The 24,205-nt window shown below is 40.1% G+C and overlaps 1 protein-coding gene across 1 annotated transcript; it reads left to right on the top strand.

The window, feature by feature from the left end:
• Nucleotides 1-46: 46 nt before the first annotated feature.
• On the top strand, nucleotides 47-23,063 carry ST7L (suppression of tumorigenicity 7 like). The gene is given in 18 exon segments (XM_056362078.1): nucleotides 47-259; nucleotides 261-332; nucleotides 334-367; nucleotides 1,270-1,352; nucleotides 3,055-3,214; nucleotides 3,765-3,819; nucleotides 4,363-4,478; nucleotides 6,095-6,173; nucleotides 7,009-7,163; nucleotides 7,716-7,813; nucleotides 8,435-8,549; nucleotides 10,313-10,385; nucleotides 11,052-11,154; nucleotides 14,310-14,460; nucleotides 14,597-14,689; nucleotides 17,398-17,537; nucleotides 22,225-22,294; nucleotides 22,528-23,063. Coding segments are annotated over 17 exon segments (1,674 nt in total). The 5' UTR covers nucleotides 47-166; the 3' UTR covers nucleotides 22,279-22,294; nucleotides 22,528-23,063.
• Nucleotides 23,064-24,205: the final 1,142 nt, after the last annotated feature.

The following is a 24,205-nucleotide window of genomic DNA, read 5'->3' as shown; positions in this document are numbered from 1 at the left end:
CAGAGCGGTCGGGGGCGGCTATGGGGCCCTCGGGGCTTCCCGGCCCGCGCCGCGGCGGGGGAGCGGCGATGGGCGCGGGGAACTGGCTGCCCACACTGGCGGAGCCCCCCGGGCCCCGCCCCGCCCCCCCGCCCCGCCCCTCTCCCGGCGTCCCCCGGTGGCGGCCATGGCGGACGGCGGCGGGAGCAGCCGGGGCCCACCGTGCCCCGGGGCGGCCGCGGCGCTGCGGCGCTGGGAGCAACTACGGCGGCGGGGCGGCGGCGGCGGCGCCGTGGGCTCGTGGGCTCCTGGCCGTGGCCGCTGGGCTCGGCCTCTTCTACGTGGTGCTGCGGGGTGCCGCTGCGGCTCCGGGACGGCCTGGCGGCCGGTGAGACGTGGCGGGCCGCGCCGGGGGGGCTGAGGGCTCGCCGCGGGGAGGCTGCTTCCGCCCGCGCCGGGCTGCTGCGGGACCGCCGGGCAGGGCCGGTCCGTCCTGGTAGCTACCTGCGGGCCGGTCCCGCGTCCTGGGCCTCCCGCAGCGACACACCGAGCGCTCTCGCAGTGCCGTGACTCTGGGGGCACCCCGGTGTCCGGGGCTGCGCCTGCAACCCCGGCCTCTGCAGACCCGCGACGGTTGGAAACACCCGAGTCGGCTCTCGTGGTGCCTCGGCCACCTCGCACCCCAGCAGGCACCTGGGGGCCCTTGCTAGGCTGGAGCCCTGACCGGGGGGAGCCTGCGGCAGCCGAGCTCCCCGTCACCGCCGGGCCGGGCCGCGCCGCCCTGGGCCCCCCAGCTTCCCCCCGGGCCGGTGGCAGAGGACAGCAGCTGGGCAGGTGGGGACAACATCCCCTCTGGAGCAGCACCAGCAGCTGCGTTCCTGGCCTTGTGGTACGAGTGGTGGGAAGGAGAGGTCTGTGGAAGATGCATGTTCTTAACGCTGACTGTGAACTTGCATCAAAACAGTGCATTTTGGGTTTAGATTAAAATGAAATAATAGATTGCATTGGCTTGTTTTGGTCCGCCAGCCATGATATGGCTGAAACTGTAGGCAGCTTGGTCTAAGAATTTACACTGGCTTATTTTAGATTGGGTGTATAACCTAAATCACTGGCACAGATGGCTACAAACAGCAAATAATATATAGGCAGGGTTCTCTAACAAAGCAACATTATCTACAAAATTGGTATGTTGTGATATGTGTTTGCATTATATTTCATTCAGCCTTGTTTAATAAAAAGCTACTTGTTTTTCAATTCTGTTTAAGTCTTTGTTTTTCTTTCTCTTAACAGTGACTGTGTTCTTAAGCACTTTGACTCCGAAATTCTACTTTGCCCTTACAGTGACTTCATCTTTTATATCTGGGCTGATATTTGTAAGTAGTCCACTTTTCTTAAACAGCTAGCACCTCTAAAATGCTTTTGTTAGGGGTAAAAGCAGTCGTGGTTTTTTTTTTTTTATCAGACTCTAGAGGGTGCCTTTGTACTAGGAAGGAACTTGCTCAGTATCTTCTCTGTTGTATATATTCTTCTATTTATGCTGTATGTTGAGACTAAGGAAAATAACTTGTACCTGTTTTAGGAACTCAGGCTTGTATTAAGGAGGTACATAACAGTATATGTGTACATAGATTAAAAATGTAAAACATGCATGCAAACTGCAGAGCTCTGTGTCTGTGTGTGTGAAGAAAACACAGATTTTTCTCTCTCCTAAGCTAAGTTAAGGGTTTAGTTTCCACAGTAACTTTTGGTGAACTTTTATGCATGTGCCATCTTGTAACTATCTTAACAACTTTGGCGTGAAAACGAACCAATAATTCAGCTCATCTTTGTGTGACAGTGTGCACAGACGTGGCTGACTGTGAAATCAATGGGACATGCTTGTGCGGTCAGTTCTGCTAGCGCAGCTGTTTCTGCAGTGATGATTGTCTGACCCTGATACAGACTGCGGCACTACATACAAATCTTTCATGTTAATCTTTATTTTCAGTATTAAAAGCTAAAAAAAAGTCTCTTCTCATCAGTTAAACCTATTTACCAGAATGTGCAAAATCTGTTTTATAGGTGTTTTTTTGTAGCTACGCTTTTTTTAAAGTGTTTTATTTATGTGGCAGAAACAACTTGTTTGCTGTAATATTGTTTGGGTTTTGACTGAAGGATTTGAGGAAAGTCATATAAGGAGATGGATTGTGCTTGTGATAGTCTTTTACGTAGGTTTGCTCTTAAGAGAAAAAAGTGGTTGTTGGTCAGCCACTATTTATAGTAATGCTTCCTAGTAAAGAATACAGTTTGTCTAAACATCATGGTTTTCTGCTTGGTAATGAAAATACTCAGAGAAGTTGGTCAAGAACTGACAATACGGTATAGTGCTTGAGGACTTGTGATAAGTGGGTATCTTTGATGGCCTCGAAGAGAGAGATGGTAATATTTTTGACCCAAATTTCTGATAAGTGAACTTGATTGCTGTTAATTCAGCCTTTTCTCTTTGTACTTTTCTGAATGGCAGAACATGTCAGTTTAACTGCCTGTTTTGTGCTTTATTCTTTTAGAATATTTTTGTAAAATGAAGAATACACCTGTCCTGAGGTTCTTGCCTCTATGCACAGTTTTCCTATACAGGCCTTTTCTGAAAGGGTCTAGAACAGGGGTCCTCAAACTTTTTAAACAGGGGGCTGGCGCACGGATGAAGTGGCAGGCAGTCATCTGCGGCTGCTTGGTTTCTCCCCCCACAACCCCCGGCGGAGGGAGGGCGGGGGGTGTCTGTAAATACCGGGGGCCGGATTGAGGACCCTGGGGGGCCATAGCTTGAGGACCCCTGGAAGTTATCCTAATGACTCTGGGAGGGAGGAACATACGTTTGACTAAAATTTTACTTTTGTTTTTCAGTCTGTTTCATGTTATGCAGGTGATTCTGCATGACAAGACAGGCCAAACCAGATAATTAGTTTGTAGATAAGTTCTGTTTATAGTTATTTGCAAGGGGATATACTAGCTATGAACAACTGGCTCTTCGTCTCAGATGTTTGTTGGAAGGGTGTCACCTATGGAAATTTCTGATGCTTTTTTCTCCTGTGACAGGTGTTTGAATGGTGGCATTTCAGAAAATACGGCACATCTTTCATCGAGCAGGTTTCTGTGAGTCATTTGAGGCCCCTGATAGGTGGCACAGAAAACAGCCCGCCAACACCAGCAGCATTCTCCGCTGGAGAGAGTGAGACAAGCAGGCAGAGCATGCCAGGTGATTGTCAGTCTGTCCCAGCACACTGTAGCACAGCTTTTCCTTAAGCTTCAAGGTCGTGGCTGGTTTGCATGAGCTGGCTTTTAAACGACCTTCGTGCTTGTAAGAAGTGGAGAAAGGCCAGCATCTTGCAACGCATTTTATTAAGAATGGTAAAAATGAACTAAACAATAATGCATCTTTGATCTGAACATTCATTATTAAAAATACTATTTAGAAAATGTATTACATATTTAGCTAAAACTGTTTCAGTAACATTAGATATTTACTGTTCTGAATATGTGTGAGAGAAACATTACATGAGTGTAAATGGCAGTGTTTAATCTTTCCACTATGTGCTTTTGTGTACCCCAGCAATGCTGGGGAGCAAAAATATTAGGGGATAGCAGAAGTTTATGAATATACTGATTGTCTGATTGTGCTCAGGTTGTATAACAATGAAATTACAGCAGCTTTTGAAAGTAAAAGTACATTTGCATTACTGCATTTTAAAGTCAAGGTAGTATTTTCTGTGCTCTTAACTCAAAAAGTACTACTTCTTTTTTTCTAGAGTGCAAAGTGTGGCGAAATCCTCTCAATCTTTTCAGGGGGGCAGAGTATAGCAGGTATTAATTATCTTACTTCCCATTGCATATTTTTAAAATTAATTGGGGGCATACACATGACTTCTTCACAGAGCTTGCACTAGTAATGTCAGGAGACAGCCGAGACCTGCAAGATTATAGGGGTGATTGATGCCAGTCGTGTGTTTAAAAGGCACCTATCCAAGCTTTGGCAGTTTCAGTGTTAAGAATGCAAATACTACTCTAACATCATCATTTTTTTGGAGAGTAAGAGAAAAAAATATTCAGAGGCTGATACAGTGTTTCTGAATCTAAATTCTCTTTATTAAAGTGATATGGCTGTATTATAAATCTCCTTATGTTATTTCATCAGAAAAGCTGCTTCCTAGGAAGCCAGGTCCCATAGAACTTTACAACTTGAACAGATTATGGAGCAGCAGTACTTTAAAATTCTGGTAGCTCCAGTCTTTTATTAATAAAAATCTTCTGCAGTAGCTTCAGTTGTGGGGCACATCAGATATCCCTCTTGATATCAGCATTACTATTTACTAGGAGTGCCTCTTACTGAAATTTCTCCTCTTAAAGATACATGTGGGTGACTGGGAAGGAGCCTCTTACATACTATGACATGAATTTGTCTGCTCAAGATCATCAGAACTTTTTCACGTGTGACACAGATGCCCTTCGGCCTTCAGATACAGGTATTGATGTCGTATGCATAAGGTGTTTCACTGTTGGAGAGTATAAAGTGTTTTTCTAAATATATTTCGAGGTAGCGCAAGCTATTGTGTCAAATATTTTGTGAAATTATAGTCTTTCTCCATTGCTAAGGAGGTTTAATAGATGTATTTAGTGAAAAGATGCTCTTTTACCTTGTGCTTTCTTTCCTCTAACTTTAAGGCTGTCAGGATCCTGATGTATTTTAAGGTTTCATGTTTTTCAAATAATTAACAACACGATATTGAAAACCTGGATTGTATTCTCAACAGTCAAAGATGTGGTCTCATGTAAACCTTAATGAATAGCGTAGTCTCCAGAATCTTTTTGTTGAGTTCCACATGTTTAGTGCAGAAAATGTTCTCTACCTGGTTATTGTCAGACTGGGTGCAAACTATTGTCAATTTGTCAAGTTCCGGAAGTGTTAGTTGTCAGCTGGCTGTGACATGCTTGGTATGAACGATGTGTTTTTGTTTCACAAAATGGAGTGTATTGTCTCGCTTGCTAAGCCAAGACTAATATTTTGTTTCCAAAAGAAAACTCAAACATTTTTCCACGTTATTCTTGCTGGACAGCAGAAGGTTTTGTTCCAAAAGAAACATGTATAGATTCTTCAGTTTTCTTATCATACTTGAGATAGGCCAGATACGTAACTCCATGAACGTAAGGTTTTGGAGTTCTTTCAGAGCTCTATTTAGTGTGAAAGCTGTTAGTTCTGCATAGAAAATGGTATCCCAGAGTATGTTGTTCTTTTGCTAGAAGTTGGTTTTCAGTTTGGGATTGTCATTTTTCACTAATGGAAGCATAGCGGGGAGGGGTTGAGTCATTGCACTGAAACTGTGTTTGCTCCTTATCTAACAGTAATTTCGAATTAAAGTTGTAATTCGAACAACCTTTTTGAGTAGATAGATTTTAGTCTTTTTAATTGTTTCCTTGAACACTTCCTGATAAGGTGATGCATTATTATAGTACATCTTGAATTGGCTTTGCCATGTTATGCCACTCAAATGTGCTTTTGAAATAAAAAAAAATATAAATATTTTAACCTTTTATGATCTGGTAGTTGTCTAAATACTCAATGTATGTCTTGCATGGGTATAGTTTCAGCTTAGTCTGTCACTGCTTCCTTTGAAGTTCTGTTTGAAAGCTTAAATTAAATTCTGTGCAGGTCTGTGCAAGAACCTGTGTTTAACAATTGCTCCTGCCAAGATTTCAACAGGTCTTGGGAAATGTTTCCAAAATTCTGTAGCAATTTAGAAATTGTACATCTGCCTGGTTATGTAAGCTGTCTTTGCTTCTCAGTGTAGGACTTCTTAAATGGTTAGTGAATAATCTTCCTGGGGGTGTTGCTTTCTTAAATTAAATTTGGGGTGTAATGAGAAGTTGCAAGATTCTGCTGCTTGTGGTAGAAACTCACACTGCAACTAAAACACTTGTTTACTCTTCTCTGTAAAAATCATATAGCAAACAGGAATTTGCAAAATGGAAGTGAACATTAATGTGGAGCTGGTGCCCAAGCAGCCAGCGTTGCCTCTGTTGGCTCCCAGGTGTTTCACCCATGTCTCTGTCCCTCACCAGCCTTTCAATGTTTTTACAACAGTTATGCAGAAAGCATGGCGAGAGAGAAACCCTCAAGCCCGGATTAAAGCAGCATATCAAGCTTTAGAGTTGAACAATGAGTAAGTTTTAGAGTACATGTTCAATTCCTGTATTTCTAGTGTGAAAGATTAAGATGAGTGTTATGGGGCACACTGTCAGTTTCTTATTCTGATAATTTACTTTTGGCAAAGTTCTTGAATAGCTTAAGGGGGGCTTCTGTGAGAATTGCACATGGGGCTGTCATCTGCACTGAAATGTTGAACTGTTCTATAAAAACCAGCTTTTTTGTTCTCCCTTTTTCTTGGGCAAGATTTTTTTTTTTTAAATATCCTCTTACCACTAGCAATAACAAATGAGAAATCTTATTTAGATGTGGAACAGTAAATTGAATATGAAATCATGTGTGTTTCAGTGATAGTATTGTGGTAATGCTGTATTTGGAGTTCACAGGTGCCACTCCTGTAAGGGATTTGAAAATACATTTATAACGCAAACTAAAGAATTTCACGCCCTTCTGTGATCCGTTTTGTTATGTGGTCTCATTGGTTTTGTGTATAATGTCTACCTCCTGGTTTTAGAAAAGCAAAGCAAACCAAACACACAAAAAACCCCCTCTCTCCAGACAACTGCTAGAGCATCTTTAATATTTCAAGAAACATAATTTGACTTGCTGTTATAATTCTTTCTTTTGTTCTTTCTCCAAATGTGTGTGTGTGTTCTGTAAAATGGAAAAGGTTCTGTTTTCCTGACATCCACAGTTTAAACTCAAGTCAGTATTTTGATAGTTTAATATTGTCAATGCTAAGGTATTAAACATAAGTAAAAACTGCCCATTTCTAATGCTTTTAACACTTTTAAAAAAAATACAAAACTTTTTCCCTCAGAATAATTAGTGGGTTTTTTCCTTTATTACAGTTGTGCCACTGCGTACGTCCTCCTGGCTGAGGAAGAAGCAACAACTATTGTGGATGCTGAGAAGTATTTCAAACAGGCTCTGAAAGCAGGAGAAATGATCTACAGAAAATCTCAGAACTGCCATTCCCAAAGTCCCCAGCACGAAGCACAGCTGAGTAAGGGCTTTTGAATCACAAAAACTCTTGTTTCTGTGTGAGCAGAAATGTGAAACTAAAGTTATAATTAGTGATTCTAGTTTGATTCCCAATTCAGTGAGGCAGTTACTACCATTTTAGCCATGCTTATGCGTGGTGTGCTACGTGATCTTTTGTAGTACCTGAATGAATCTTAGGAGGTGGCAGTTACGCTGTGTGTTCCATCGGGGGGTTGTCTCTCTGAGGCTCAGTACGTTATTGTCTTGGGAAGTCGGATAGGTAGAGCAGACCAATGAAGCAGTTGGTGTGTGTGAGTAGCACCTTCTTTTATACCGCCCAGCATTTTGGAAAAAAACAGAATTTTTTTTGTCATTTAACCTTGTTAAAAGTTGCTGGCATTGGATCTTGATGGGCCTTGGTTGGGAAAGCAGTAGTAATTATTTTATGTGTTTACATGTGGAAAGGAAAAGGTTGTGGTGTTTTTGGTGTGATTTTCTTTTTTTTTTTTTTTGGAGAGGGAAGGAGAGGTAAGAATGAAGCTGATAGATTATATTTTTTTGTCTTTGTAATCAGGAAGAGACACCAATGTATTGGTGTATGTGAAAAGGAGACTAGCAATGTGTGCAAGAAAACTTGGACGAATACGAGAAGCAGTAAAAATGATGAGAGATGTAAGTAAAAGTAAAAAAAAATGGTCAGCAACTGTTGTTTTCAGTCACGTTGTCCAAATTCATAAAGTTCCTTTCTAGGCATCATAATTAATGTAATTGAATTATTTTCCAATGAGAGTTGCACATCATGATCCGGGATTTTTTTTGAGAACAGGTTTTTTTGGTTCCTACATGCAGGTTTTAAATTTTTGTATATTATGTCATATGTTCATGATTCTGTTGTCTGGTTTGTGACACACTTGACTTGGCAACTTAACTTGTCAAAATAGCCAACTTTAGACTTCTTCATAATTTTTCTTCCCCAAAGTGTGTTGTAAATTCCTTTTTTCATAGGAAAATATTACAGACCAAACCAACTCACTGTAGGAGTTGTGCAGATTTCAGCTGAGAGCATGTTGTATGAACCTCAGTATACTTATTTTCCAGTAGGTGAATATAGCAAAAAAAAAAAAAGGTAGAAATGATGCAATCCCTTTCAGGCTGCTTATATGCCAGTTTGACACTGTGAAAGAATAGAACATTAAAAAGGCATAATTTATTGTACTGGGTTTTGTTAAATATTTCAGGGATTCAAGTGCAATTCTGTATGTGCTTAATTTATTTCTCTTTACTGATTTGCAGTTGATGAAAGAGTTTCCACTTCTCAGCATGTTGAATATTCATGAAAACCTCCTGGAGGCACTGCTGGAGTTACAAGCTTATGCAGATGTTCAGGCAGTTTTAGCAAAGTATGATGGTAAGTGAGGGTTATTGGGGAAATAACTGTGTTTTCACATGAAAGTATAGGTGAGGTGGGCAAAGTGTGCCTGTCCAAAAGCAGATGCCTACCCACAATCTCAGCTAGTTGACTGTATTCCATTCATTGGCAACAAACAGGCGCTTCCAGAGTTAAGTTTTTTCTCTTGAATGATGAGGTCAAATTTAGGCAAGCTAAATTGCATACAAATTACTTTTTATGTTTTTAAGTTACTTCTAATCTGTAAAGAAATCTTGAAGCTCACTTTGCTTCAATTCAAGGATTATTTTAACTTTTTAATCTCTTCTACATCCCTCATTATGCCTAAATTCATCAACCTTTTTCAGTCAGCACATAGCCCCCTAAGTAATTGATGTAAACAAGCTGGAAAAGATAGTTTTCACTTCTGTCATCTTCTAGGCCTGGCCTCGTGATTCTGTGATACTGAGGTTGCTTGCCAAAGATTAGCAACATGCAAGCATACTGCTTGCCAGAGGTTAGTGGTATGCAAGCTTTGGTCCATTAAATGGTGGTAGTTTGCTTTCACTTTCCATCTTAACTAATGTGTTTCAGGTGTTGTGCAAGTCTAGATAAAGGTTAATAAAATACATACTTTATTGTCCTCAGAGTTTTGCCACCTAGATAATGCCTACATCATTAATGTACAAAGTGCTGCTGTCAAAGCTGTCCCTTCAATCACCTTCAGAATTGAGGGGCATGGAAGCAGTATGTTGTGGCAATCATTCGCTGCCCTTGAGGAGTCAGTATGTTCTGTTCTTCATCGCTTCAGGAAATCAAAAGTACAATATTCTTGCCCAAATCCTATGCCTGTTATGTGTGGCCACCCTAGCAGCCTGCTGCTGTTACTTGCCCGTTCGTGTTCTTCTGTGTTCGTATTAATTTAACAAAACCATTGGCTCTTTTCCTAGTGTTTCTTTATGTTAACATCAGGAATTGCACCACTTTCTTAAGAAAGGGTTGTTGATTCTTTTTTTTCCTGAGCATCTGGAAAAATGAGTATGAGCTTCAAACTCTCTGTAGCACCTCTGTGTTTTGCTTGACACGACAGCCAGACTTCTGTTAAGTGATGGACAAGCCCAGGATGGGATTTACAAAAAAAGCAAGACCCATCTGACTATACACAACATGGTACTTGGGAATTAGACCCCAGACTTCGTCTGCTTTTAAAGTAAACTTGTGCTGTGGAGTGCTAACCTTCTAATCTGTAATTGTCAGCTCAGACCTGGCCTTGGATATTCTACAAAACCTACAACTAAGAGAATTTTTCCCATGGAAATGGAAAAGAATGGAAATTGCGTTTTCATTAAAATTTGTCTACCTGTCTGTAATCTTTTTTTTTGTCAGCTTCTAGTCGGTCTGTCATTCAGTATTGTATAAAACACAGTGTTAATGTGCAGTTGCAAAACTAAGTAAAGATTAGAAGCTTATTTTAAACCTTCATGGGTTAATACAGGAAAAGTACACCGTTCTTAAGTGTGTATTTATACATGCATTTCTCCTTGAATTCACTTTCAGTGTCTTGGTACCTTTAGAAGAAAAAATTACTTTTTACCACCTAATGACTGGTGACCAGAAAGACTATGCAAAGAAATTCTGAGTTTCTCATCATAGCTGAAATGTTCCAGATGTTACATTCATTGTCTAGTATACCCAAGTAAAAATCTTTAAGCTTAAAGGATGTAGGTTTAAAATGGTTGTCTTGCCTTAAAATATTACAGCTTAATTACTTTATTTTATCATAGATATCAGTCTTCCAAAATCGGCAGCAATATGTTACACAGCAGCACTGTTAAAAGCCAGAGCTGTTTCCGAAAGGTAAGCAAGTACATTTGTGAAAACAGCGGTTTGTTGCTAATCTTGGGTTATGCTGTAAAACATGAAATAAAGAGGTCTAAATCCAATATGTAGCAGTTACACTTAACTTGCTCCTAGAAATGTATTTATATATACATATATGTGGGTGTGTATTTAAATGTAATTTACAGTTTCTTCTAAGCATCCATGAAGTTAATGGAGGTGGAGATGTTTTTCAGGAGTGGACGTATACACATGCGCTTTTCTGTAAATTTTGTTTTCAGTGTCCAGCTCACAATGTTCAGCAGTTCTTTGTTTTATGGATTGAGTGTGGGATATTTATGGTAGTTCACGTTGGCATTTCACTTTTTTTCTGGTCTACTTGCACAGCTGATTCTGGCTTTACCACAGAGTAGGTGATGCTGTAACAATCATATGAAAGACTGGGCACTCAATTACTTTACATGACTGATATAAAGTTTCAAAAAGTTAAATGTAACTTTGTCATAGGGCATGGATGACAGTCAAGATAACAAAATCAACAGGAATGTTTGTCTCCTAGGAAGATTTGTTTATTGTTCTTGATAAATCAGCCACTTTTTAGTGAACTGCAAACTTAAAATCAATAGACACCTGGTTAGCATTTATTATTTGTTACTTTTGTTCAGCATGGGTTTTTCCCTTCAGGTTCTCCCCAGAAACTGCCTCTAAAAGAGGGCTTAGTACAGCAGAAATTAATGCTGTGGAAGCAATTCACAGGGCTGTGGAATTTAACCCTCATGTTCCAAAGGTAAGAGTATTTTATTTCCTATCAAACCTGTTTTTATCGTCTTATGAAAAAAATCATGTTATAGTATGAACTTTTTGTTGGAGCCTCTCTAGTCCCATGTTTTCTTGAAGTTTGTTGTAACTCCAGCCATTGAGTTGTTAAACACACTAGTATTTAGATCATAAGTGTTCAGTGGCCAGAATTAGTTGTTTGCAGTAGGTGATGATCAAATGTGGGTTTTTGGTTTTGTTTTTTTTCGAAAAGATTAAACTCAGAAATTTTTAACTCATGAAAAATGGAGTAATCTATTTCTGAAGGTCCTTTATTGGGTAAGGGTAAGCATTAACAAATAGAAATTTAAATATTTAAAATCCCTGAAGCCAAATTAGGTTCTCCAAACAATAACCACTCATAGTATTTCAAAATACTTTCTGCTGTGCTTCTGAGCATGGTTTTAGAACTCGGGTTACTGAAAGATCTACAATCACTTATTTTCTTCATCCACATGTAAACAAGATTAAGTATCGCTACAGGCTGCAATTTAATGTCTGGCATTACTTGAAATGGTAAAGATGCAGATTCTGCTGAGCACTGAGTGAAAATAAAATCTTAATGTTGCTTTTTACTGTACTGTGTTGGTGATATATTCAGTTTGAATGCAGAAGCTTGGCTTAGTCCTGGACCTAATCCTCTGCAAATGATCATGGAGTCCCAGTGACTATTGCTGTGAAGCCTCGAATTATCCAGCCGCTCTATTCTGTCTGCCTGTCCAGTCTAATAGAATGTGCACTGAGAAAGCTAATTGCTGGGAGAAATTGCTGCTTGTTTGCATGACTGATCAAGAGCGTAGCAAGTTCATTTCAGACAGTCTCAGACAGATTTTTCTTTAGCCTCTGCCTTTAGGGGAAGAAGATTATAATGCATTATCATTATCTAAAAGTTCTTTTATTTCGTATATCCTCCAGTTGTTTCAGGAGCCTCACACACCTTTTTAAAGAAGTTAGATACCATTTCAAACAGGCTGTTAACAAAATATGTTCTGTACTTCTACAGGCAATCATGGAAACTGATTCCAGGTTTCAGTAATTTGATCTTGTTTTCTAATTGTATACCTATCCAGTCATCTTCATGGGCTTTTTTTATTACAGTATTGCTTTGAAACAGCAATTCATTGATGGCAGGACAGAATTTTGTTAGTGCTGGCTACCTAGAGCTCTAAAATGCTCACAGTCAACGCAAACAGGTGAACAAGGGTTCAAACAAGTTAACAGGGGCACAGACAAGTGAAATAACTTGCCCAATGGGTTACAGTGGATTAGTGGGGAAGAAAATCTGGTTTTTGAATTTGCAGTCTGTTTTGTCCCATGGACTAAAAATAAATGAGTATGTAAAGCAGAAATCCTTTTCTTGCATCTGATGAAAGTGGTTGTCTTTGCACATAACATAATTTTGTGTAAGGAAAATAATGTTTGTTTCTCTTTTTCTGAGTTATGCTTCTACAAGGATGGATTTTGTTTCAAAAGTTAGGAAGACCTTTAAAGAGTGCTAGAAAACTGGTACTCAAGCCATTTCAAACCAGAGATGTGTAACTAGACTTTGGTAACATAAGAAACAATCTTGTCCAGTCATCTTCTGAATATCTTACAGATTTGTTGCGTGTAAAGATTTTCTTAAACATGCAAAACCCCACGTATTTTCAGTGCTGATACCTTGCCTGTTTTAAACAAGGGCACAAAGACCTGCCAGACTTTGGAATTTTTCTGTTTGTGTGGTAACACGGGCGCAAAGACAGCCAAAGCCTGGGGTTCAGCACTGGCATGTTGTGGCAATACTTGCAGTGGGGCTTCATTGCTGCTATCGCGTTTATAGTCCCTTGTGCTCTGTGCAGTTAGCACAATGGAAAAGCGGGCGCTGCGGAGAGCATGAGGAGTCAGGTCAAGGGTCAGATATTTGAGACCATTTTCCCACAGCAGCACTGTGTGAGTGATCCTTTACTGTGTTAAAAAAAAAAAAATAAAAAAAAAAATAATTGAAGAGGATTAGAGGGGATTAGCAAGAATATTACCCTCCGGAGCGTAGGCCCAAGGCACTAAGAGAAGAACCTAGCCAGGCAGTAAATGTGCTTTATTTGGCCGGGGCACAACCCCTCCTACATTCCTTCAAGAATCTGAATGGGAAAAGTTAAGTCCTCAAACTGGATTAGTAAATAATCTCATAGTTTGTGGCATCTGCTGAAATAAATCGGCGAGTTAGCTGCATTCTTACACTTTGGGAGACAGTCAAAGGAATTGCCAGCTACATTGATCAAAGATGTGGATTAACTTTGGCTGTTATTGAATAAGACACTATATGCTAGCAGAGGACAACTCGCAGGTAAATACTAGAGCTGAAACTGTTATTTCATTCTTGTAAAAATTACTCATCTGTCTTTAAAAGCTAAGTTCAGCTGAATACCTGTCTTTTTTTAATGTACCATGAGAAAACAAAATTGCATGTCCTGTGTTTCAAGGGAAATGGAAAATGATTACTCCTTGTGTTCTTTGACCCTTCTGTGCATCAGATGTTCTGCTGATGTAGGAAGAAGGCTGAAACTGAAAAAATCTGAAATCAGAGCTACTTTGTGGTAGTCCAGCAAAACCACATTAAAACAAGATTTTCCTGAATTTGGTTTATTATTCTTCCTTTGGTTAAGCATACTGACACTTTATGGTTTACTACTCATACTTGAGAGCTGATAAGTACTTAGCCTCCTACATTGAAACTTTCAGTGATTGAATGATGAGCAGAAAATACGGTTGGTTTGGGGTTTTGTTTGGGTTTTTTTAGCCTAAACTTGCAGCTCATTGGTATTGTACCTGCAGCATTATACTTTATGTATATTCCACAAGAATGTGTTTTTATTTTGCCTTACGGAAGTTGTTTGGTGGTGGGTTTTTTCCTGGTATTTTGTGTGTAAAAAAACCCAGTTTGAGAGTCTTGTACACAGATGTGTGTTTCGCTGCTTTTCGTGTGTGAGTGCTGGCTGTCTGTGCTGTCAGGGTTGGGCTGTTGCAGCACGTAGATGTTGGCCCCTGTGTGATATGGTCAGTTATGCCTCAAATGATCATTTATGTTTCATGATTAACGATTTTGGAATATTCTGTGTAACCAAGTGTGCTTCTTGTTTTTACTTTCAGTATTTACTAGAAATGAAAAGCTTAGTGCTACCTCCAGAGCATATTCTGAAACGAGGGGACAGTGAGGCAGTAGCATATGCTTTTTTTCACCTCCAGCACTGGAAGAGGATAGAAGGGGCTCTAAATCTGCTGCACTGTACATGGGAAGGCAGTAAGTATCTCTCCTGGTTTTATTTTTTCCTGTACAGTAGACTAATCTCTGCCTTTATTCACCTCAAACATGATTGGTTCTCTTTGTGAGAAGCTGGTTTAGATACAGATCTAATGCCATTCACTCTTTTTTCCAGCATTTAGGATGATCCCATACCCGTTAGAGAAAGGTCATCTTTTCTATCCCTATCCGAGTTGCACAGAAACAGCAGACAGAGAACTGTTGCCAAGTAAGTGGTTTCTAAGCAGTAATGATAATAAAACATAAGCTAGGGACATGTTCAGTTTGTGGTATTCTGTATTTACCTTACTGTGATTTTTTTAGTTTGAGCTTCCTGTGAAGGAGATTCAGCTATTTGTTGATGTCCCTCCCAAACGATCCTGAAGCACTTGACGTGTGTGTGTGGTAAATGTTAGCTTGATTCTGTAATAGCTTAGGTCCTTCAAAGATGAAGTCTGTGTGTGGTACATTCAGACTTAAGTTTGGCCAACTCTGAGAACAACAAAATGGACCAGTTATTTAAATCACTTTGAAAAGTCATGGATTTGGCGACTGTTGTAGAGGAGCCATTTCCTTTTAGCAAGTGATAAATGCTTGGTTCCAGTCCTGCATTCAGGTATCTAGCAGAACCTGTGATCTTACAGAGAATCCTTGGTTAATCTATAGCTTCATAGAATACGTATTGTTGGACAGTATGCTTCCTGCAACTTCCTACCTGTGTAGGTACTTTTATGGATTTATACTAGCATTTGACACTGAAAAGTCATCTCCAGCTGCTCATTACTTCAAGATTACTTTATGCAATTATGAGCCTACATGGGGTTTTTCTTTAGGTAAGGCAAACAAGCTAAATTACTAGAGCCCCATGGTCATCATATTTAGGAAAACAGCATTAATTTAGATTAGAAATGGGCTGTTAATTACAGACGTTGATAGAATTCTTTTGGGGGTGAACTTTGTCATGAAGAAACACACGTCCCACAGGACTGGAAAGGGCTACTGCAAAAGCACCAGCAGACCCACTGAGACCACAGCTGTGGAAAGGAAAGCTACACATACGTGTTTCTATTTTAAAGCCTGAAGTTATATTTAAAATGTGTAATTTAAATTTGCCCCCAGACTGCTTTAAATTACTCATTTCTCACTTATGCAGGATATTGCACAAGGAATTCCTTGGTTAGCAACTAACCCTAAATTGTAGACTTCCCAGCATAATTAAACACCAACACATGCAGATATTTCAACACGATCACTCACGCATTCCTGTTATGTTTTAAATATAAACCTACCCATAAATAAAATCATCTTAACACTTTTATTGCAGTACTTCCTCAAGAAATCTTGACACTTAATTTTTTAAAATTTATCTATTTAAAATAATGTTGACCAAATCAATGATTCAAAAGTCCTGTGTTGGTCTGACTAGTAACAATTCTTAGATGGCTGTGAATGTATAGAATTGCCTTTAGTTGTCCTTACCTATTTTGGATTTGTTTTTAATTTCCCAGTGTAGGAAAAACTATTGCAAAAAGAATCCTTCCTATATTTTTAGGCTTTCCTAATTCATGTTGGGACCTGTTCTAAATTATATTGCTCCATATTTTAAGAATCAGGTGAGTTTCTACATATGGAGAGCATCAGAGCGTTCCATAGTAGAGAAGTGGTTTCTTTTGGCTGCTCAGTAAAGAGGAGTGTGTGACTGTTGTCAGACTAGCAGGGCTGGCTGCCTGTTACAAAGGTGAATTGATAATCTCTGGGGTGACATTGAGCATCTCTGATGGGCGTTAGACATGGAACTCCAAATGTTCTACTTAGTTGTGCTCCAGAATCACACTTAAAAGCAAACCAAAACTCAAGCCCTTTGCCATTAATGAGTTGCAAGAGCACAAGCCACTTGCTGATTTTTCTCTTATAATGGTAGCTTTCCTGGGACAGCATTCAGGAGCAGGAGCTGAGAGGGTAAAGTGTCTCTTTCCTTCTCAGCCTTCAGTTTAAGAATGAGTACGATTGTATTCTCTTGTTTTACGAAAAGGCTTACTTAAATTCTGAAGCTTTTGTTATTTTTTTAAAACAGCTTGTCAAGAAGTGTGCAGCCTTTGAGTTACTCATATCTATATAAACTTTTTTCTTTCTTTAAAAACCTTTTAAAATCATTGAATAGAAGTCAGAGCTGCAGGTATTCAGAGCCAGTAATTGCAAATTCACCAAACAGGTCCTCAGCTAGTAACCGGTAGTAGTGTCTTGAGTGCTGAAAGCTCCACATGCCAGCCCTTAGGCTGTCTAATCACCTTCTTTTGATTTTGTTACCATAGATTGGAAATTGCAAGGAGCTGCTACGTACAGAATTTATAACCTAGTCCTGGTACTGTTTTCTTTGAGGTCTACTCTGTCAGCTGCTCTGAAAAAATTTACTGTAGCCAGAAATCTTTGAAAAGTGTTAAGGAGCTACCTTGCTTGTGTATGTAACATGACTGTTGTTTTGTGCTTGCTGAGCTGCTTATAGGATGGGGAGGTGTGCTGTTCTCTTCAGGTAACAGGATTAATGCTTCAGAGGGTTGAAAATACCTGAATTGTTTAAATTGCTCTAGGTAGTTTTGACACCTTGTGAATTTTACATTTCTTCCCTCTGTCCTGTTAAAAGAGTAGGTACCAAAAATGAAGCCTGATGAAATGCTTCAAAAATCAAGCCTATGCAAGTGAAAAGGCAATTGGGAAGAGAAAGATGTAGTGACTGTTAATACTGAAGACAAGCATTTAAAGTAGGGGGAAATTTTTTTAGAAGTTTAAGTACTGGGACCTAAGATGTACTGCACAATAGTCTTGAGTCCACGCTTATTGCTGAAAGTCTAAAACTGAGTTACAAGACTGTATAAATAATTCAGAAAACTGTCCTCAGTTATCAAGTGTCAATATCCTTCATTTTTTTTTTCCTTCCAGCATTTCATGAAGTCTCAGTTTACCCGCAGAAGGAACTTCCCTTTTTCATCCATTTCACAGCAGGCCTATGTTCCTTTTCAGCGATGCTTGCCCTCCTTACGCACCAGTTCCCTGAGCTGATGGTCATTTTTGCTAAAACTGTAAGTATTGTCTCTGTCAATATGCTTAGGTAATATGTGGGACCTTTGGGAGTTTTGAGGTCCATGGTGAGGTAGGCTCCAGTCAGTCTCACGCTTGTGAGGCATGAATTATTTTATCTGCTTTTGTTAGAATCTAGTTAGTTACAAACACTTGTTGAAGTTTGGGCAAAATGTCTGTTTTGACAAGAAGGTGAACTGTTACTATAACATACCATGGCTTTAACTTGCACTCGTACAGTGAGAGAGCAGCATTTCAGCACCAGAGAAGTTTTGCCACAGAGCACTGCGTTGAGTGTGAATTTTATACTCATAGAAGTGGAAGACTGCAGTGCAAGTGCCTGGAGATTTTGAGACGTGAGTAGAAGGCAGGCTGGACTGCTGGAAAACCAGGTCTCTTGGTGAACATTGAAGAGTACTAGCATGATGTAAGCCAGGTTCAGAAGTTAGGTTAGCTATCACTCACCTTTTGGGAACTAGATAATGGTTTTATATCTCATCTGGTTCTGGTTACTAGATGGAGAATGTGTTCGGTGACCACAGATCTATCATTTGAGTACCTGTTCAAGGACAGAAATTGGACTTGATAATGGCAATCAGACTTTTAGCTAGATAAATTTCTAATCTGTGCTGCTTTAAGTATATGTAAATATGTCTGCTATTGAGCCATTTGTTTCTGCAGGTGCCTTCTGTGTGTCTTTCTCCCTCTCTCTGCCCTGCTTTTTTAAGGATTTCTTTTCCTCGCTTACCTGTTAACATTGCTGCTGGCTGTAATCTTGTCATCTTTCTGGACTCTGAGAACGGTGCTGTCTTAATTTGATGGAGGGAGAAACTGCATAGGCAGCTTCCTCTCCCCACTTCTCAAACTAAGCCATGCAGTATATTTGGCCTTTATTGAACAGTGGATCTCATGCAGTAGAGCAGAGTGGCAAATAAAGAGTTCCAAACACTCAGTGAATCATTTATTCTAGCTTTGCTAGTCAAAATAGAGGGTGAAAGGTGTTATGTCATCTTGCTGTTTTAATGCAGCAGGTAATGGCGACCTGGGAGGTAAGCCTTTTTTCTCAAGAATACTTCATTCCTAAAAGCGTTGGCTTTGCTAGTGATTCTAGTCTGCAGTGCCCAAGTCATGCAGGTCTGAGAGTGGGGCCTCATTTCCACACAGTTCTGTTGATCTTTATGTTGGAAAATGTAGTTGGACATGCCAGTGACAAATTTCAGTGCTACTCATAATTGGCTGGGTTCATAGTAACTAGGATCTAACTATCTGCTTGATTAATTCTGTAAGGACTGCATTAGCAAAGTTGTATGATTTCCAAAGAGATACAAGGTCAAATGTTATGCTAACAAAGAATTGCTTGGTGAAGTTCTCTCTGCTGGGTTTCTTGAACCAAAATAAGACCTTGTACGAGTTAGCTTTGCGTAATGCCATTTTGAATGTCGAGTGATATGTCCAAAGGTGGGGGAAAAAACTCCCGGGGTTTGGTCGTTTGGCAGCGTGTTTATGTCGCTTGTTTTCTATAGGCAAGGATGGATAGTGTCTATTCAGCTGAAAAGATGATCAAGAATCATGCGTATTGCTGCATCATTCCACCAACCAAGTCTCAGTGGTGTCAGGCACAGACAAAGGGATTCTTGCCACTCACTGTGCTAGTTCAATACTGGCAAGAGTGGAAACTGTATCGAAATAAACAGACAAGACGTGAATTCTCTATTAATTTCTTGAGATTGCTAGCTGAGAAAGAAATACCATCTTCCAGTATTCTGCTATTTAGATAGAAATGTTAACTCCCAATCATACTCTAATGACTAATATTCTTCCTCATTTTATTAGATTATTGTACTCTTGATCCCATTCCTGGTGTTTTCAGAAACATCCAGAACACTTGTAAGAAACAATGATATTCAATATCAGACAAATATTTTCACTTGTAGAGAGCTTCAGTATTTTAACTACAGATAATGCTGTATAGCGTTAGCAGCCATCACAGCATTATCTCCTGTGTTCTGGGGGTATGTGGCAGTAGCATCTAGTTGAATTTTCATACCAAAAATGGAAATTTACCTTCTATGTAATGACACCTTCCTTTCCACCCAAGAACACTATAATAAAACAATTATCTGCAGGTAGTTCTAGTGCTTTAAGCTTTCTAAATGAATTAATGGATTTTTTCCTGTGTATTTATTTCAAGTATTTTTTCATGATACTGTGTGTTTAACTTATTAAATATAGTAGTTTGAGATAATGAAGTTCTAGGCAGTATACACAAAAGCAATACAAAATGTATTCCCAGCAAATCTAGGACACAGTTTTAGGAATAACAGTTGGAAAGTATTGTGTATATGGAATTTTTTGTTGTCAATCTGACTTAGTGTGACTCCTTAAATTACATTTCAGTTGCTTCTTAAGCAAACTGTTATTTCCAGCAATTTAACCTACAGCAAACTGCGTGCCTCTAAAGGGTTTTAAGAAGTTGAATACCTTTCTATTGACTGGAAAAGTCTGAGTTTACATATTTTCATTTGTTAGTGCTTGAGTTTGTTTCCTCCATAATAAATCACAGGGTAAACCTTGGCAAATTGCTAAAAATATTCCAAGTGGCCAAAAATCACAATGAAGCATTTACTAGTTCCAATGTATACAGCATAATACACCATCAACAGAGACTTGAGCACTGGCACCGGCTGTGAGCTGGCTCCCTCTGGAGCAGGAGGCAGTCCTGCTCTGCTCCCTGGCCCTGGGAGCAGGTGCCAGAGGGATTTTTCATTGCCTTGCACAGGTAGAAAGTGCAAGGGACTGGTGCTGGCAGAGCACTTAGCATTTACGGATCCAGTTAGCCACAGTTGCTCTTGCTAGATCTTTTGCAACTCAGACTTTAATGATCTTTGATGAAGGGAGGGTGTACCATGTGAGTCGGTGCCAGTGAGGACAGTGGAATAGGCAGTGGTAGAGAGCTCTCTGTGACCTGCAGTACGAGTGCAAGGGCTGTCAGTGGGTAAGAGCTCAGCCTTGCTGATTGTTTCAGCTAGATTTCTGATCTCTCGGTGAATTACTTTGTTCTTGATAGTCAGACAGCTCTGTTTATGTAGTTGCTGTTCAGAATTTTCTCAGTGACAGAAGGAAGGAGGTATGCAAATGGGGCGACGATACACAGTTCACTGAGCAACCTGAGAAATACTGTTACACAAAGAAAACCTTCTGTTGAAAGTGCAGACAAATGGGTCTGATTATTTTTCCATTCAGTATGAATTTTTATTTTTTAGTAATTACGTAGATGGAGAACTGGGTAGGTATCTATCATCTTGCAAATGTGACATTGTACAATTCCTTCTGTAGTATCTTACAAAGACACCAAGTCTTGACTTCAAGTAAGCTAGAGACAGGGACATCAGACAACTGTCAATAGTCATCTTGGAGGTTCCTGAAAACTCCTAACATGCTTACCTTCCAAGCAAATCAGTCACATTTCTTAAGTCTGATCCTTATGCCACTGGAATGGACCAGTATTAGTTAATATTAAAGTACTGGGAAAACATTGCAGCAGTGTTGCTGCTGAATCCTACTGGAAACAACTTCCTTGTTCAGGGAATTGGATAAAATCCTAAGACAGTCCATGTTCAAACTGTTTTGATATGGATCGCTTGATACATTCACAACAAAGGAAGAAGTCATGGGACTTAAATTAAAAATTGGCTAATTTTTACATTGCAAGATCAGGAGAGAACATTTCTCGTTCTGGTTGTTCCACAGCTCCCCATTAGAGGATTCCTTGCCATTTTGCTGACAGCAGCCATCTAGAGACAGAAAATAGGACTAAATAGAGCCCTGTCTGGCAAGTCCTGCTTTCTGTGACACTCTGCCTTACTTTCTGAACAAATCCCCCTACCACTTTCCCCAAAGCTCATTAAGTGAGACTGGAGAATTAACTTTTTAGCCAGCTGCTGAACTTTTCATATTTATAAACACTTGAGTCTTTTGCTTATCTAAGACAAAATGTGTATAGTTTGGAGATGTGCACTTCCCTGCCAATGTGTAATGAGTGGTTCTACACTTCATAGAAAAAAAGCCTGAAGTTTCCTGTCACAGCTGAGTGTCGATGCCAAGGGCAAAGGTTTCTTGCCTTGCTAATCTACATCTTAACTCATGCACTTAATGTGAAGGTGCCACACGCAAACAGGCAGGGAAGAAGCTAGCTGCAATGAAAAGCTCCTGCGCTGCTGTGAATGTTATGTTTTAAAAGCCTTTTTAATGTAATATTTGAGGTTATGATAGAAGCCAGGAGAACCAAAGTAAAACCCTCAAAGTAAATGAGTCCTGTCACTGCTGCCTCATGAAAAGAGGGTTTGTATGAGGATAACACGAGTCTCAGCAGAATACTTGGGGGATGGGTTGAGGAGGTGCAGGGGAGTTTGCAGCATTTGCTTTAGCCTAATCTTTATTTCTGGAACTGTTTAGATGGCATCTAGAATATGGATCCTGTCTGGAAGCACAGGCTGGTTTTGGTGGATGGTCTGTTCAGTTTTCACACATTTTGAGTTGATGACCTATAAATAATCCATGCTTGAATATCCAAGAAAATACACTACCCTCCTCCCCAGTCTGTTCAGCACTGAAGGTGCAGTTTGCAGAGCAGTTGGAAGAGTTGTAGCCCTGAGAAACGCTGTCCTAACCCCTCCTGTTTCTGCCTAGGTGCTGCGGGTGCTGTGGCCTGTGAGTGCTCCCAGCGTTCTGGCCTCCAGCTGAATGGACTGTGCCAAGGGTGAGTGGACAAGGCTGGAGCTGTGGCTTCCAGAGGGTTCTTTCTTCCTTTGTGTGTCTTGGCTAAAATGTAATGTTTACTACAAGCCGCTTTCATGGCATCAGCATTGAGGGGATCATAGCTCTGTTGAGGGAAAGGTACAGGGTGGTTTTTCACTCGTACCTTGAGCCTGTGAAAGGATGTTGGTTTGGAAACTGAGCTAATTTGTTCTTGTTGTGTTCTGTTTATTCCAGTGGTTGAGAACTCTTCTTTCACCCTTCAGCTTCATTAGGGAAAACATCAAGGTCCTCCTGCTCTCCAGTCTCTGACATCAGCCAACTCCAGTGTGACTGGAGCGTGCTTGCCACGATGGTTTGATTTCGTTGTTCTCACAAGCCTCAGCCCTGGTGGCTAGCTGACCCCTAGGTGTGGCGGGCAAGGAAGAAAGCCGTGCTGTTCAAACTGGTATCTTTGACAGGCTTCCGTGTTGGTAATGGTGCTTAACATATGAATTTCTTCTTTGGCCTTAGTCTGTAAGCATCTAAGAAAATAGTTTTTGTTGAGCAATACCTTATTGCTCTCTTAATCGTTTGTACAACTGGAAGCTAATACTTCCTCTGGAAGAAAGGAGGGGACGCAAACTGAGCAGATGTTTGGAGTATTGACACTTCCTTCTCAGCTGCAGATGCACCAGATAATTGGCTTAGATTTAATTTTATAAGCCTCTTTCAAAGTATTTGTTAACAGCAAAGTATGGTTCTGCTTTCTTTATTAAAAGGTTGCTTCTTAACACATTGAATTTGTTGACTTCTTAAGCGTCTGTCAATATCTATGATAGTGTGCAAACAAAGATTTTTCTTCCGTATCCTATAAGCTTGCATTATGCAAGGAAATGGTAGTATAAACGTCTCTTATTTCATATTGTTACTTCTTTAGATTTAATTGTACATCTTCTGTCTTTCAAACTGCTTTGCCTTGAAGAACAGGAGGTTTCTGAAACTGCCGAAAGTGTGATATATGCATAGGAGTCTTTTTGGGAGACCTAAACTTTCAAGTCTTAGCCCAAAATACTGTCCTTGTTGGTATCAAGACTTGAAGAGAGCTGAGATGTGAAGCACTCTTCAAAGGAACTGCTTCATGTATGGACCGTCCAAGAGGGTTTGTTTACTGCAGAGGTGAAAAGATGGCTGTGGCAGCCAAGTGGTTTGAGGTAATCGGCGTGACCTCTGTTTCCACTTTTCTCCATTAGAGAAAACGTCTACTTTTTCACATTTGGGTCTGCTGCTCTGCATTGAGAAAGCAGGGTCAAGTTAGCCAAGGCTTCTTAAAAGTGGAAGTAATAAAAATAGCACAGGCATATGGATAAATGCTAATTCTGAGCACATCAAAAGTTGTCCATCATCTTGCATTTTACAGAAACACATATACTTACTCACATTTAATCTTGCTGAGCTTTGTGAAGGACTGATGTAAGCCACGATGATGGCTTCTTTCAAAGGTGGTGTAAAGTATTCTAATTTCTGAATCCTGGATGGAAGAAGCTTACTGTAGCCTACTCTGTTCTCTTGGATAATAATACCTAAATCAATCAATTACAGGTCAATTTGAGTTGACCTATAGTCTGTCTTGATGCATTTCTTTTGTTTTCTTTTTCCCCCCCCAAATCATTCTTTACCTTGTAAGCAAAGTACTATGGAGTGGGCAGTTGCCTGTGCATTTTTTTGTAACTTTGGCTGAGAGGAAACACACGTGTTTAGGTAGAAATCCCATTGTTACTTTCCACTGTGTATTTCTATTGACTGGGCTTTGATCCAAGTTAAATACTTGAATTCATTGAGGAGTCAAGAGGGGAGCCCTACAGAAAGGTACTACCAAATTTTTCTGAGTTGCGTAACTACTTGTAGGTAATTTTCTCAACTTTCTTTCCAGTTG

The sequence above is a fragment of the Falco biarmicus genome, chromosome 16 (assembly GCF_023638135.1).
Source record: "Falco biarmicus isolate bFalBia1 chromosome 16, bFalBia1.pri, whole genome shotgun sequence".
NCBI lineage: Eukaryota > Metazoa > Chordata > Aves > Falconiformes > Falconidae > Falco > Falco biarmicus.
The sequence above is the reverse complement of the archived record's forward strand: the minus strand, read 5'-3'. Positions and strand labels throughout refer to the sequence as shown.